Consider the following 14,533-nt stretch of genomic DNA (forward strand, 5'->3'; position numbering starts at 1 on the left):
TGCTTCTTCCAAATACATGGTCTTTGGCCAAATGACCACGTTACCACCTTTATCCGAATTGCGCACTACCACATTTTCATGCAATTTCTTGATTAGTTGTTTGTATTTTAATTGGTACGCATTTTGTTTCTTCCTTTTTGCTTGTGTTTTGAAATTCAGAGTTCTCACTTCCCTTATTAAAATCTCATTGAAAGTATCAATTGAATCTCTTGTTGATACTGGAATGAACCTCGATTTGGGTTTGACTTTGGTTTTCGGTGCTATATTGATATTGATTCCTTGACGTGTCATTCATTGTTGTGTGGTATCTGAATCCAAGGACTCGTTATTTTCAGTTTGTAATTCCTGAAGGTCACATAACAAGCTCACATCAGAGGCCGCTAGCCGTCCCTCAGTCTCATGTCTTGATTCTGCTGCTGTGCAGGTGATGTTTTTTTCCTGCTTAAGCTGATGATGTTTTTGCAATTTTAACTTTCTGATGAATTTATATATATCTGCACGTGTTTGTGGATAATCAAAGTTACTCTCAGAACAATACGTGAGTCCTAATGCCAACAGTTGTTTTTCTTCTGCATCCAAATGTACTGTTGGCAAATTAATGACAGTGTTGGCATTTTCATTCATTGGGATTGTTAGCGGCGCCAACCCCTGTTGTTCTTTTTTTGTTGGTTGTTTTGGCACCTCTTTTTCCTTCTCTCTTTTCGTTTTGGGTTCCTCCGTTTTCTGTTCTGGATTTTTCTTTCCGGTGACGTAGGGTCTGTCGTCTTGATTCCCTTAAACAATTCAATTCTTCCCCTATTGTGCGTTTGGGAATATGTTGGTTTGCCCCTAATGTTGATCTCATATTGAGCTCTGTTTCTGACTCTGTTTCCACAGAAGAGCTTAAATCCGATACAGATGTAGTCGTCAATAGATCAATAGATACTTATATTTGTATTTGTACTTTTGTTTTGGTGATATTGGTTGATCCTTGGTTTGAATGCGTAATAGCTGAACTGTTTAGTTGCCCAAAGGGGGCCTTACTTTTTGACTCTGTCTTATTGGTGCCCTAACAAAAGGGCCCCTCCCCTTTTGTTGGGATCATGCGGAAATGCCAGAAGAAGCGAAAAGATATTCTTTGAACAGCTACGTCATGACGTCAGCCCTCCAGCCTCAGTTCACCTTTGTGTTATAGGATAAAACTCATGTGATTTCTATTGCTGTTCAGCCTTATCTTTTGCTGATTTATAACTACCATGATGAAGGTTCACTTGGCTTGTATTTTTATGACCTGGGAGTGTTTTTGTTCTCTGACGCAGGTGCATGATTCAGTAGGAAGTGAGGCAGTGCGAGAGCAGAGACAGAGAGCAGCCGACAGGTGAGACTGAACGTCTTTATAGAACATTTCAAATGATGAATAGTTTTGATCATTCCTATATTCATAATAACTCATATTTATATATTTGTGTGCTTAATATGTATATGCATATCAGTAAGTGTTCGCCAGTGGTCCCAGTGACAACGTCCATAGTGTCTTTTGTAGTTCTCGAGCTCCTGAGGCACGCTGATGTCACGGACCCATCTCCTGGGCCTCAGCGCCCAGAAGAGCGGGGACCCTGGTGCTCTTGTATCTGCTTTATGTTATTTCATCAGGGCTAATAGCTACTGTCATTTCAATAGGTATCCCCAAACCATGTGAGGTCACATCTTCCACCTCAGTCATGTGAGGTCACATCCTCCACCTCAGTCATGTGAGGTCACATCCTGCACCTCAGTCACGTGAGGTCACATCCTGCACCCCAGTCATGTGAGGTCACATCCTCCACCTCAGTCATGTGAGGTCACATCCTGCACCTCAGTCACGTGAGGTCACATCCTGCACCCCAGTCATGTGAGGTCACATCCTCCACCTCAGTCACGTGAGGTCACATCCTGCACCCCAGTCATGTGAGGTCACATCCTCCACCTCAGTCATGTGAGGTCACATCCTCCACATCAGTCATGTGAGGTCACATCCTGCACCTCAGTCACGTGAGGTCACATCCTGCACCCCAGTCATGTGAGGTCACATCCTCCACCTCAGTCACGTGAGGTCACATCCTGCACCCCAGTCATGTGAGGTCACATCCTCCACCTCTGTCATGTGAGATCACATCCTCCACCTCAGTCATGTGAGGTCACATCATCCACCCCAATGAAATGGCTGAAATGTTGCTAATGGTTCTGCTCTTGCTCGATGATGACCATAGAGTCAGGTAGTGGGAGAGCGCTCTATAGATTTGATGACAGATGCCTCAACAATCTGACGGGGTGCCGGGTATTACCGCTGCAGGTCTGGTTTCCCCACCGTTGCACTATACCCCTTTGCAGGATGGCACTCATTCAGATATGGTTCTTTTCGGCACTAACCTGTGTAGGAGCATTCTATGGCAGAATATCGACCGCAAAAATATCGTGGTATAAAAAAAGTAATGATCAAAACTACCAAACCACCTTTATATATAAGTAGGGCCATATTTATTACCCAGTTTGCGACGCTCTTGCACCACACAACGTTGTGCAAGAGAGGCGTGAACATTAAGTCAGATTTTTGAAGCCTAGCAAAGGCCACTTTGCGAGCTTTAAATGACTCCACAAATTGCTTTGTTGCATTACTCTGCCTTGAGTAGTCAACCCATAGGTGTTGCATGGGTGTTCCCATGCAACTCCATGGTTTTTGATCATCCATCCCCAGATTTACAAGTCCTTGTAAACCTGGGAATGCACCAGAAAGATACTCCTCCCCATGTGAGGCTTAACAAGGAGAAATATCTTTATTTCGCCTGTTACTTGCTCTTTCTATGTCTGCTGGATTCTGTAGCATCCATACAAAGAGGAACATGCCACTCAGGATTGTTTTAGTGCTGGAAAATGTCCCTTTTTGCACAAAAATAATCCTGCATCTAACTCAGGCACCATCATTGGCGCTAACCTGCCAAATTGGCACCAGAGCAGGGGTAAAAGTCAGGAATACGCCGTACTGCATAAATACAGTGCATTCCTGGCCTTTCCCTGTGATGCAGAGCAGCGCAGCAAGGGGGCTTGCTTCGCTGCCCTGCGGTTCAAAATTCATAACTATCCCCCGTAATGTACTATTGAACACAAAAATATCATGGGCCAAAATATTGACTCTGCATAGGTATATGCATTTAATTGTATCCCAAAATTTTGTAACTCTGTAAAAAAAGTTATGTTTTTAAAATATGTTATTCATTTAAAAAATAAATAATGTATAAAATAACATAAACAATAATTTACTAAGTTTAAAAAACTAAGGGGCATATTTACAATAGAATGACGAAGTGTGGTCTTAAGCAAAAGTTGCTAACACCATGCTTCATTATTCTGAAATCGCAAGGATGTGCAGTATTCACAAGAATGCAGTGCACCCCTACGTTTTCCCTAGCTCTGGCACTAAATCTAGCTGCCTAGCGCCAGTACAGGCACCCTTGCACCATAGTGCAGGGGTGTCTGTTTGGGGAGGAATGATTGTTTATGTGCAGTAAGGTGCCCATTCCTGCACATAATAAATCCAGAATGCCGATTCGAAACGGCTGTGTGCTGTCTTGTGCAGCACGCATAGAAGTGGTAAATCGTCATTTGTTTAATGATTGTTTATGTGCAGGAAGGCATACCTTCCTGACATACACAATCATTCATGGTGATTTTCTATTTATATGTGTTTATATGTGCTGCAGCCTGACCTTTTGAGGTGCATCAAACTAGGGCTTAGTGAGAACCCTTGGGGAATGCTGCAGATGAATTCCTTTGGGACACAGTGTCGAAGGCTGCCGAGAGGTCAAGGAGGATCAGGGCTTCAGTTTCTCCCTGGTCTAGGAGAGACCTGATGTTGTCAGTGGCAGTGATTAGGGCGGTTTTTGTACTGTGATTTGAGCGGAACCCGGGTTGGGATTGGGATGAGTCCAGGAGGTCGTTGTTCTCTAGGTGGTTGGTGAATTGGCGGTTGATTGCTTTTTCCAGAACTTTAGCAGGTAAAGGGAGCAGGAAGATGGGCAGGTAGTTCTTGAGCTCTTCCGTGTCTGATGTAATGGAGGTGTTGAGGATGCTGGTGAGCTCTTTGCTGATGGTGCTGTTCCGCAGGTTAAACTTATGGTGGGGGCAGGGGTCCGTGGGTACTCTTGAGTGGATGGAGCTCATGATGGTGGAGGTGATCTGCATGGTTAGTTGGTCCCAAGTTGTAATCCTTGGGTCTGAGTGGGAGTCAGTGAGGTTGGGGAGGCTGTGGATGTGGGCGATGGGCGACTGGAGGTCGAAGTGTTCGTAGATGGTGGAGATTTTGCTGAGAAAGAAGTCTGCTACGGTGCCGCATATATCTTGAAAGGTGGGGACGGTGTTCTCGGTTGCTGAGGGATTGTAGAACTGTTTGACAATGCTGAAGAGTTCTTTGCTGTGGTTGTAGCTGGCTTCAAGGTGGGTGGCCAGGGTGTCCTTTTTAGCGTCTTTCAGGTGTTGGTATTAGTTTTTAAGAGCCAGTTTGAAGGTGGCTTGGTCGTTTCGATCTTTGCTTGTGTGGCAGATCCTTTCCATTTGTTTGCAGTTGCGTTTGGTGAATTTAAGTTCCGGTGTAAACCACATATTGTATTTTGTGGGTCTGACTGGCTTGGTAGGTATGAGGGGGGCAACTGTGTCGGCGCTTTCGGAGATCCATAAGTTGAAGTTTTTGATGAACACATTGAGGTTGGAAGTGGCATCCTTGGGAGGCTCTGAAAGTGTTCGATCATAGGTTTTCGGTTACCTTCTTCTAGCTTCTGTGGGAAGTGCTGGTCTGGTGACTGGGGGTGTTGGGGTGCTTGTGATTGGGAAGTGGATGATTGAGTGGTCAGGCCAAATTATTTTGGAGGCATGGCAGCACCTAATTTTGTTGCTGTCTGTGAAGATAGGGTCCAGCGGGTGTCTGGCTATGTGCGTGAGATCGGTGACAAGTTGGGTGAGGCTGAGGTTGTCCATTCTCTTGAGTAGGCTGGCTGTGTTGGCATCATTTGGGTCATCAAGCAAGAAGCTGAGGTCTCTAAGGAAGATGAAGTTCTTGTAGTTGATGACCTGAGGGGCGATATCGTTGGAGATGGCCTCGCAGAAGGTAAGGTGTGGCCCTGGTGGTCTGTATGCGAGGATGCCTCTGATGGTGGTCTTGCTGTCTGTGTTGAGTTAGAAGTTGAGCTGCTCCATGATGGGGTTGGTGTCGTAGTTGGCGGCTGTGCAGTGGATGATGGCTATTCCACCACTGTGTTTGCTGAAGCAGCCCCGGTGTATGATCTTGTATCCATTCGGTGTGGCAGTGGCGATGTCAGGTGCTGATGCGGGGTTGAGCCAGGTCACAGTGAGTAACATGACATCAGATGTGAGGGAGGTGATGGTGTCCCAGATCTCTGTGGTTTGTTTGTGGACTGATCAGGAGTTGTTCAAGAGGCATTGGAGTTCTTCTGGTTCAAAGATGGTGAAGGGGCCTGTGGGTGAGCGATCTGTGTTGCAGGAGAGGAGGCATTGCCGGTAAAAGAAGGGTTCTCCAATTGAGCGCGGGGACGCATGGCTACAGATGTTCCTGCTAGGGATCTTCTGTTCAGGGCTGTTATCGCAGCGCTGATGTAGCTGTGAGTGGGAGGAGATCTAGAGATACTGGCACTGGGCACGGTCCAGGCATGGACCGGTGCAGACGGGCTTGCCTTCAGGGTGCCCACAGCGCTGCAGCCTCCATTAAGTAGGTTCATGGGAGGGGCCTGGGCGGGGTCAATAGTAGGCAGGAACAGGGAGGGAGAGCAGTGCTGAAGGCTCTGAAAACTAGCAGGGAAAGCATGGGAAAAATGCAGTTTACAGAAAACAGTTGAGAGAAAGGAGGCAAAAGTCGGATCAAAAGCGCACAGTTAAGGGAACAAAAGTCAGATAAAAAAGCACAGTTAAGAAGTTGCAAAAAACGGATAAAAAGCACAGTTAAGGGGGAAAAAGGAGGCAAAAGTTGGATAAAAGCACAGTTAAGAGGAGGCAAAAGCCATATAAAAAAGCACAGTTAAGAGGAGGCACAAGTCAGATAAAAAGCACAGTTAAGGACGCAAAAGGAGACAAAATTCAGATAAAGATGCTCAGTTAAGAGTAGGCAAAAGTCAGATAAAAAGGGGGTAAAATTAGACAAATGTCAGATAAAATGCACAGGTTAAGGGGCATAAAAAGGCAAACATCAGATGCAACAAGGGTTAAGAGAACAGGTGTGGAAAAACAACAATGTAAAAAAAACTGGCAGAACAGTGTAGGCTTGAGCAGAGAGTTCAGTCTGCAGCAGTGGTGGGAAGCTTGCCCGGGGACCTGCTCTCCAGCCTGTCGATTAAGCTCTGGTAATCTCAACCCAAAAGGGAAGACCAAAACTTCAGATCCTTTACGACTTTTCCATTGACAAGCTTGACAAGCTAATATATTAACCTATCTTTCAACCTGCCAACTGAACACGCCCTTCCAAATGACTTCAACTATATTTTGGAATACTATGTGAACATCCACACTCCAACTGAAAGACCAACAACTTCAGCAACCTGTATCTGTAAAGACCTCATTGACAATAACCACCCCATAAACAGACAGGAAAGAAAATGAAGAAAAACAGAACTTATTGTGGCCTCGTGATATTGTAGTCCCACTTTGAAGCATGCATACAGCTCATCACATCAGCCAAGAAAAGCCATATGCTAACACTATCAATGAAGCCACCAACAGATGCAGAACACTTTAAGATGATAAAGTACTACATCACCCCCCACCTGATACACTTATCCTACACAGGCATATGTAGTACCGTTAACTTCTTCTTCAGTGAAAAATAAAGGAAAACCAACAACAAGAAATTACAAATGCCATGTCTGCTTTTCCTCTTAAACCTGCCCCTTCTCATAGACCCCACACCAGTTATTCTTCAAAGCCCTGTCTTTCATAGAGCTCACCAATATACTCATCTACCTCAAAGCCACCTTCTCTCAAGATGAAGTCTTACCATCGCCGTTCATCAAAGTTCTCTACAGGGAAGCTCTCTCATCCCTACTTACTACTGTCAACACCTCCCTCACTTAATGCATCTTCTTGAAAGCTCTCAAGATAGGCAAAATCATCTCACTGCTAAAACAAAACCTAGATTAAGCCCTGATGACCTCTCCTATTGCTTACCCGTGACTTAACAGTTATGTTCCAACATCATAATTTTCCTGATTTTGACCCTCTAGTCTTGTACCATAATGGTGACTCATTAGTAATTAGGGAAAGTGCAACTAATACAGTAAATACTTGGATTCATAATTCTCTCTCTCAATCAGAGCTATACTAAACTTTTCTGGATTTGTTGGAATGTCTCTTCATTTTACAGAATTTAGAATAGGCACTGTTCAATCAATCAGGGGATTGTAAGCACACTACTCACCTGTGAAGGTCTCAATGCGCTGAGGGGGGCGGGGGGCCAACAGATCTGTTTAGCCGAAGAGAGGATCCTGCTGAAGGTGTTCGGGGAGGGGGCGCGTCTGATGTCTGCCGGTAGCTCGTTCCACGTCTTGGCTGCAATGTGGGAGAAGGATCCTCCACCTGCTCTGGCTCTGTGGAGGCGTGGAGTTTTGGCCAGTGCGAGGTTGGCAGATCGGAGGTTTCTTTTGTGTATGTGGAAGTTGATCCTGTCGTTGAGGTATTTGGGTCCGTTGGGTATTTGGGTATTTGTTGTGTAAGCATTTGTAGACGTGAGTGAGCATCTTGAAGGTGACTCTTTCCTCCATGGGGAGCCAGTGGAGTCCGCGTAGGTGTTGGCTGATGTGTTCATGCTGCGGGATGCAGAGAATGAGTCTGGATGATTGTCTGGAGTTTGCGGAGTAGGGACCTGTTGATGCCGGTGTAGGGTGCATTTCCGTAGTCCAGTCTGCTGGTGATGAGTGCGTGGATGACTGTCTTCCTTGATTCTGGGGGGATCCATTTGAAGGTCTTGCGGAGGATGCGGAGTGTGTTGAAGCAGCTGGAGGTGACAGCGTTGATCTGTCGGTTAATGGTGAGAGATGAGTCGAGTACGATGCCAAGATTTTTGGCATGGTCTGAGGGGGTAGGTGGATTCCGAAGGCAGTCAGCTACTAGGTGCTGTCCCATGCCGAGGGGGTGGTTCCGAGGACGAGGACTTCTATCTTCTCGTCATTGAGCTTCAGGCAGCTGTTGGTCATCCAGACTGCAACGTCCTGCATTCCTATCTCGAAGTTGAGTTTGGCGTTGGCGGGGTCTTTGGTGAGAGAGAGGAAGAGCTGGGTGCCGTCTGCGTAGGATACGATGTTGAGGCCATGTTGTCGGACGATGGCAGCAAGGGGGGCCATGTAGATGTTGAAGAGGGTCATACTCAGGGATGACCCTTGTAGGACTCCGCAGGTGATTTTTGTGGGATCGGAGAGGAAGGGTGGCAGTCTGATCCTTTGGCTTCTTCCGGTGAGGAAAGATCGGATCACTCCCAGGGCTGTTCCTTGTGTGCCGGTGTCCTGTCGTCTTGCGAGTAGTGTGCGGTGGGAGACGGTGTCGAAGGCTGCTGATAGGTCAAGTAGGATGAGGGCTGCAGAGTGGCCTTGGTCCAGGAGGGTACAGATGTCGTCTGAGGTGGCGAGTAGGGCGGTCTCAGTGCTGTGGTTGCTTCTGAATCTGGATTGTGACGGGTTGAGGATGGTGTTCTCTTCGATGTATTGTGTCAGTTCCCTGTTGACTGTCTTCTCTGTGACTTTGGCTGCAAAGGGGAGGAGCGAGATGGGCCGGTAGTTCTTGAGGTCGGTAGGGCCAGCCGTGGCCTTCTGACTTCTGCGTGTTTCCAGTCGTATGGGAAGGTGCCTGTTTTGAAGGTGGTGTTGATGGTGTGCTGTAGTTCGGGTGCGATGGCGGCTGTGGCTCCGTGGTAGATGTGTGGGGGCAGGGGGGCAGTTGGGGCCCCTGAGTGGATGCTTTTCATGGTTGAGGCAGTGTCTTTGGTCGTGATCAGTGTCCAGTTGGAGATGGCGGGATGGCTGGTGTCTCTAGGAGCGGGGGTACGTTTGTGGCGTCTGGAGGGTGGTCGAAGAGGTTTTTGATCTTGATCTTAATTAATTTCCCACCCTATAATCCTACAAACCCAAGAGCCTGCACCTAAAATGAAACACATATATGATCATTACTCAATTTGCATCATTATTAATCAATTAAGTAATTAATAATACATTTAAAATGAATTGGTAATTATTTATTACCTAATTAATTTTCCACCCTATACCCCTACAAACATAGCAATCTGCACCTAAAATATAATTGAATCAGTATTACATAATTTACATAATTAATATCAATCACATACTTACTTAAAAATTATAAAATAAATAATATTTAATTATTAGCTAATTAACTTCCCAACCTATCACCTATAAAGTCAACTACCTGCTATGATAATATAAATTACTATTAAGAATTAAATAAAAAATTCTAAATCACTTAAAATTACAAACTATATTTAATAGAACATAAAATTAATATATGAAGTAAAGAGCATAAAAATAACTAAAAAAAGATATTCTAATCAACGATATTTTTTAAAATAATTATAACAACAATGATATTCCTAATAACGATATTGCTTATCTGGAATAATATTTCTGCATCACAATATTTTTGTATCAAAATATATTTTTTCCGATATTTCTGTCTAACGATATTAAAAACTTGATATTTCATCCAAATATAGAGGGCTATAGCACCACCTTCCACATGTGAACTATCTTTTGTGTTGGGCTTCAGAAAGGTTCACCATGTGACTTGAGTTGTGCATCGACTGCTGGAGGAAGGTGTGTAGTCACCCTGATGGTGCAGAGTAGTGAGTTGCAATATCCTGCATGATGCACACTTAACTAATACTTAACTATTTGATTACTATAAAGTACAGTACCCTGCCAGATGTTGCAATTGAAGTTGAACATAGGGTGTTGTTTGACTGGTGTGACCTGGATGAGGAGGACAGGGCACTGGGACAATCTGATCTTTTAAGGATAAAATAAAAAATTAATTAAACACCATCTTAAGGTCAGACTTGAATTGAGTCCTGACAACTGCACTGCAAAGTAAATGACAAAAATGATTGCTTACAATGCATGAATGAGATAAAGATGTGACTGTGTGATGACGGAGCTGGTCATGGCATTTGATAGAGCAGATACACCACCATAAATTGGCAGCTCACAAAGCCCGCCATACTCATGATTCCCTGCCCCATTTAGAGGTGAACGAACCACATTGTTTCTACCAATGGATCTTCTGCTACCACTTCCAGTGGAAATCCTTTACCTGATTTTCCAAACATTACAATACCGTTTGCTCCATCATATTTAGGGGCCAATTATGATCTTGTCCGGAAAGCATTCCTACCGAATTGGTCACGGAATGTTTTCCGGACGACTTGAATCATGTGAGTCCGACTGAGCAATTTAGATGTATCCTGATGCTTCTGGATACGATTAGGTTGGACTCCCATTAACTTCAATGGGAGCTTGTGTCGTGAACGAGAACACAGGCACCAATGAGCAAAAGGGGTGGCTGGGGAAAATTGTGCACCCTGTGGCAGGCACCCTGTGGTGCCTGCCACACTGTGCATGGTTGGAAAGGGGGGCCCTTGGGTACCCCCATGGGCCCGATTCAGAGGGCCATAGGTGAAGGGGGCCCCCTACGGACCCCCAAAGACAGATTCCGGCAGCCGATTCGTTCCGAAGGTACCCATTCGGAACAGCTGTCCAAATCGTTCATTGTAATCGCTCGCTCAGAAACCGAGTCCATAGAGCTGTACGATTCAGCTCCGAAAGATGCGACCTGTCAGAATGCCTTTCAGAACCGATTCGGACAGCCATAACAGGTTACGGGCATTGTAATCAATTGTTCGAAAGTGTGTACGATTCAGTCAGAAATTAGGATTTGCCGAATCCGATTCAGATCCCTTCCGAACAGAATCGTAATCAACCCCTCAGTGTGACTCAACCATGGCTAGATTGAGGAATGGTGGTTCCAGCTATGGAAATCGAACAATGTTTCTGAGAAAACTCCTTGTAAGGCAGGACCACTACTTCTTTGATTGTCAAAAACAAACTCCTCTTTGAGCAGGTAGGTATCTCATTACAGAGCAGGCGGATCTCCACCAGGCAAGTGAAGACTCTGGCTTCCTTTGATCTGACTGTTTGGCGGGCAGCCCTTCCATCTTTGAACAAACCTCTGAGGGTTCTCTTCTGTAGTAATTTAGTCATGTATAGTCATATCATGTATTGCAATTAAATCACTTTCCCTGGGGTAGAAAGATACAACTGCTGGCAATAGCATTATAGCTCAGGGATGTTCTAAGATGTAATTGATAAGATCTCAAATCATTAACCCCTTCGCTGCTAGGCCTTCGAACTCCCCGTGCTAAGCCTTTTTTTTGCTATTTGGGGTAGTTCGCGCTTAGGCCCCTGTAACTTTTTGAACACATAAGGTATCCATGCCAAATTTGCGTCCTTTTTGTCCAACATCATGGGGATTCTAAAGGTACCCGTAGTTTGTGCAGTCCCCAGGCGGGGACCCAGAAATTAGCCAAAATACAGCTACATTTTGGTTTTGGTTGGAAAAATGGGAAGAAAGGGCTCCAGATGAAAGCGTCTGTTTTTTTCACTACAAATGGTATTAAAAAAGGGGTTGTGGTGCTGAAATCACCATCTTCCCAGCTTTCAGGGACAAGCAGACTTTTGTCGTCAGAAAAGCACAATTTATTACACAGTTTTGTCAATTTTCTGGGAAATAGCCTATTTTTAAAAATTTGTGCTTTCAACCTCCTTCCAGTTAATGGTAGAAATGGGTATGAAAGCAATAATGATCCTGGGAAACTATACATTTTAGAAAAGTAGACAAAATTCTGAATTCAGCAAGGGTTCATCTGTGTAGATCCTTCAAGGTTTCTTCATAGAAACTAACATTTAAATATAGGAAAACTTGAAAATTAGATGAAAAACACAGCCATTTGTGTTAACGTTTTCAACTGTAACTTCTTCTAATCATGACAGCTGTTTGAAAGCAATATACCGTTACATTTGCTGGACCATTCTGGTTGTGGGGATATATAGGGTTTGTAGGTTCACCAAGAACCCGACAAACTCAGAGCCAATAACTCTGTAGCATCTTGCAATGGTTTTTTATTATGTACCGGGTATATAGCAATTATTTTAGGAAAATGTATACATGGAAAAATCGGTATGAGAGACACCTATGTATTTCTGAAATGGGAACAAAATATAGAGTTTAGAAACAGTAGATATTTGCACATTTCCAAAATTGGGAGTACCCATAGTAGAATTAGAATAATAGGGCATTTTTTTAAATGACTTCTTTTTTACACAGTCTTTCATTTGGAAGGCAGAAATGCATTGAAATAGACTAGGTAATAACAGTTGCTCTACAATTCTGTGTTACCCTATGTCTCCCGATAAAAATGGTACCTCACTTGTGTGGTTAGGCCTTGTGCCCACGACAGGAAAAGGCTCAAAACGCAACCTGGACACACCACATTTTCACAATGAAAAATTACCCTTTTTTTGCAAAGTGCCTAGCTGTAGTTTTTGAACCCTAGCTCTGCCTGCACCTAAGGAAACCTAGCAAACCTATACATTTTTTAAAACTAGACACCCAGGGGAATTCAGGATGGGGAGACTCGACTGGCTCTCACCAGGTTGTGTTACCCAGAATCCCTTGCAAACCCAAACATTTGTCCAAAAAAACATTTTTTCCTCACATTTCTGTGGTGGAAAGTTCTGGAATCTAAATGGATCCACAAAATTCCATACACCCTGCATTCCCCAAAGTCTTCCGAGAAAAATGGTATCTCACTTGTGTGGGTAGGTCTAGTGCCCGCGACAGGAAACGGTCCAAGGTGGACACACCACATTTTCACTGTGAAAAATGACCTTTTTTTGCAAAGTGCCTAGCTGTAGTTTTTTAACCCTAGCTCTGCCGGCACCTAGGGAAATCTAGAAAACCTATACATTTATTAAAACTAGACACCCAGGGTAATGAAGGATGGGGTGACTTGGCTGGCTCTCACCAGGTTCTGCTACCCAGAACCCCTTGCAAACCTGAAAAATTGTCAAAAAAACAAATTTCTGTGGTAGAAAGTTCTGGAATCTGCGTGGATCCACAAAATTCCATCCATTCCGCATTCCCCAAAGTCTTGTAAGAAAAATAGTACCTCACTTGTGTGGGTAGGCCTAGTGCACGCGACAGGAAACGGCCCAAAACGCAAGGTGGACACACCACATTTTCACAGTGAAAAATGACCCTTTTTTTGCAAAGTGCATACCTCTAGTTTTTTAACCCTAGCTCTGCCGGCACCTAGGGAAACCTAGCAAACCTATACATTTTTGAAAACTAGACACCCAAGGGGAATCCAGGATGAGGTGACTTGACTGGCTCTTATCAGGTTCTGTTTCCCAGAATCCCTTGTAAACCTAAAAAAGTGTCCAAAAAAACACTTTTTCCTCACATTTCTGTAGTGGAAAGTTCTGGAATCTGCGTGGATCCACAAAACTCCACCCACCCCGCGTTCCCCAAAGCCTTCAGAGAAAAATGGTACCTCACTTGTGTGGGTAGGCCAAGTGCTTGCGACAAGAAACGGCCCAAAACGCAAGGTGGACACACCACATTTTTACAAAGTGCCTATCTGTAGTTTTTTAACCCTGGCTCTACCGGAACCTAGGGAAACATAGCAAACCTATACATGTTTGAAAACTAGACACCCAGGGAAATCAAGGATAGGGTGACTTGACTGGCTCTGTTACCCAGAATCCCCTGCAAACCTCAAATTTAGCTGAAAAAATCACTTTCTGCACACATTTTTGTGTGGAAAAGTTGTGGCATCACTGGGCAGACACAAATTTCCTATCACCCAGCATTCCCCGGGTCTTCCGATAAAAAGTATGCCTCACTCGTGTGGGAGGCCCAAGTACCCGCGACAGGCAAGGGCCCAAAATGTATTGAGGCGACATCAAAATTGCCTATCACAAAACAACCTGGTTTTGCAAGGGGGTCACCTGTGTTTTTGGCCCCATTCTCGGCGGCCAGCAGGGAAAACTTACCAAACCCACACTTCTGAAAACTAGACACCCGGGGATTCCAGGGAGGTATGGCTTGTGTGGATCCCCCAACATTTTCTCACCCAGAATCACCTGTAAACCTCAAATCTAGCTGAATAAATCACTTTCTTCACATATTTTTCTGTGGGAAAGTTGTAGCATCACCGGCTGACACAAATTTCCTACCACCCAGTTCTCCCCCAGGTTTCCCGATAGAAATGGTGCCTCACTCGTGTGGGAGGCCCAAGGACCAGCGACAGGCAAGGACCCAAAGCGTATTGAGGCGACTTCAAAAATTGCCTATCACAAAACAACCTGGTTTGGGAAGGGGGTTGACCTGGGTTTTTCGCCCCGTCCTCGGTGGCCAGCTAGGGAAACCTACCAAACCCATACATTTCTGAAAACTA

At 44.7% G+C, this 14,533-nt stretch overlaps 1 protein-coding gene across 2 annotated transcripts in view; it reads left to right on the forward strand.

Annotated features, from left to right (window-relative positions):
* Positions 1–1,250: 1,250 nt before the first annotated feature.
* Positions 1,251–14,533, forward strand: part of LOC146839623 (membrane-spanning 4-domains subfamily A member 15-like) — a 174,078-nt gene continuing 160,795 nt past the window's right edge. For both annotated transcript variants that reach the window (XM_085651700.1, XM_085651701.1), the window contains exon 1: positions 1,251–1,357. In XM_085651700.1, the coding sequence (XP_085507826.1) occupies positions 1,266–1,357 (92 nt within the window). In that variant the 5' untranslated portion in view covers positions 1,251–1,265. The remainder of the gene's footprint in view (positions 1,358–14,533) is intronic.

The sequence above is a fragment of the Triturus cristatus genome, chromosome 4_1, assembly GCF_964204655.1.
Source record: "Triturus cristatus chromosome 4_1, aTriCri1.1, whole genome shotgun sequence".
Lineage (NCBI taxonomy): Eukaryota > Metazoa > Chordata > Amphibia > Caudata > Salamandridae > Triturus > Triturus cristatus.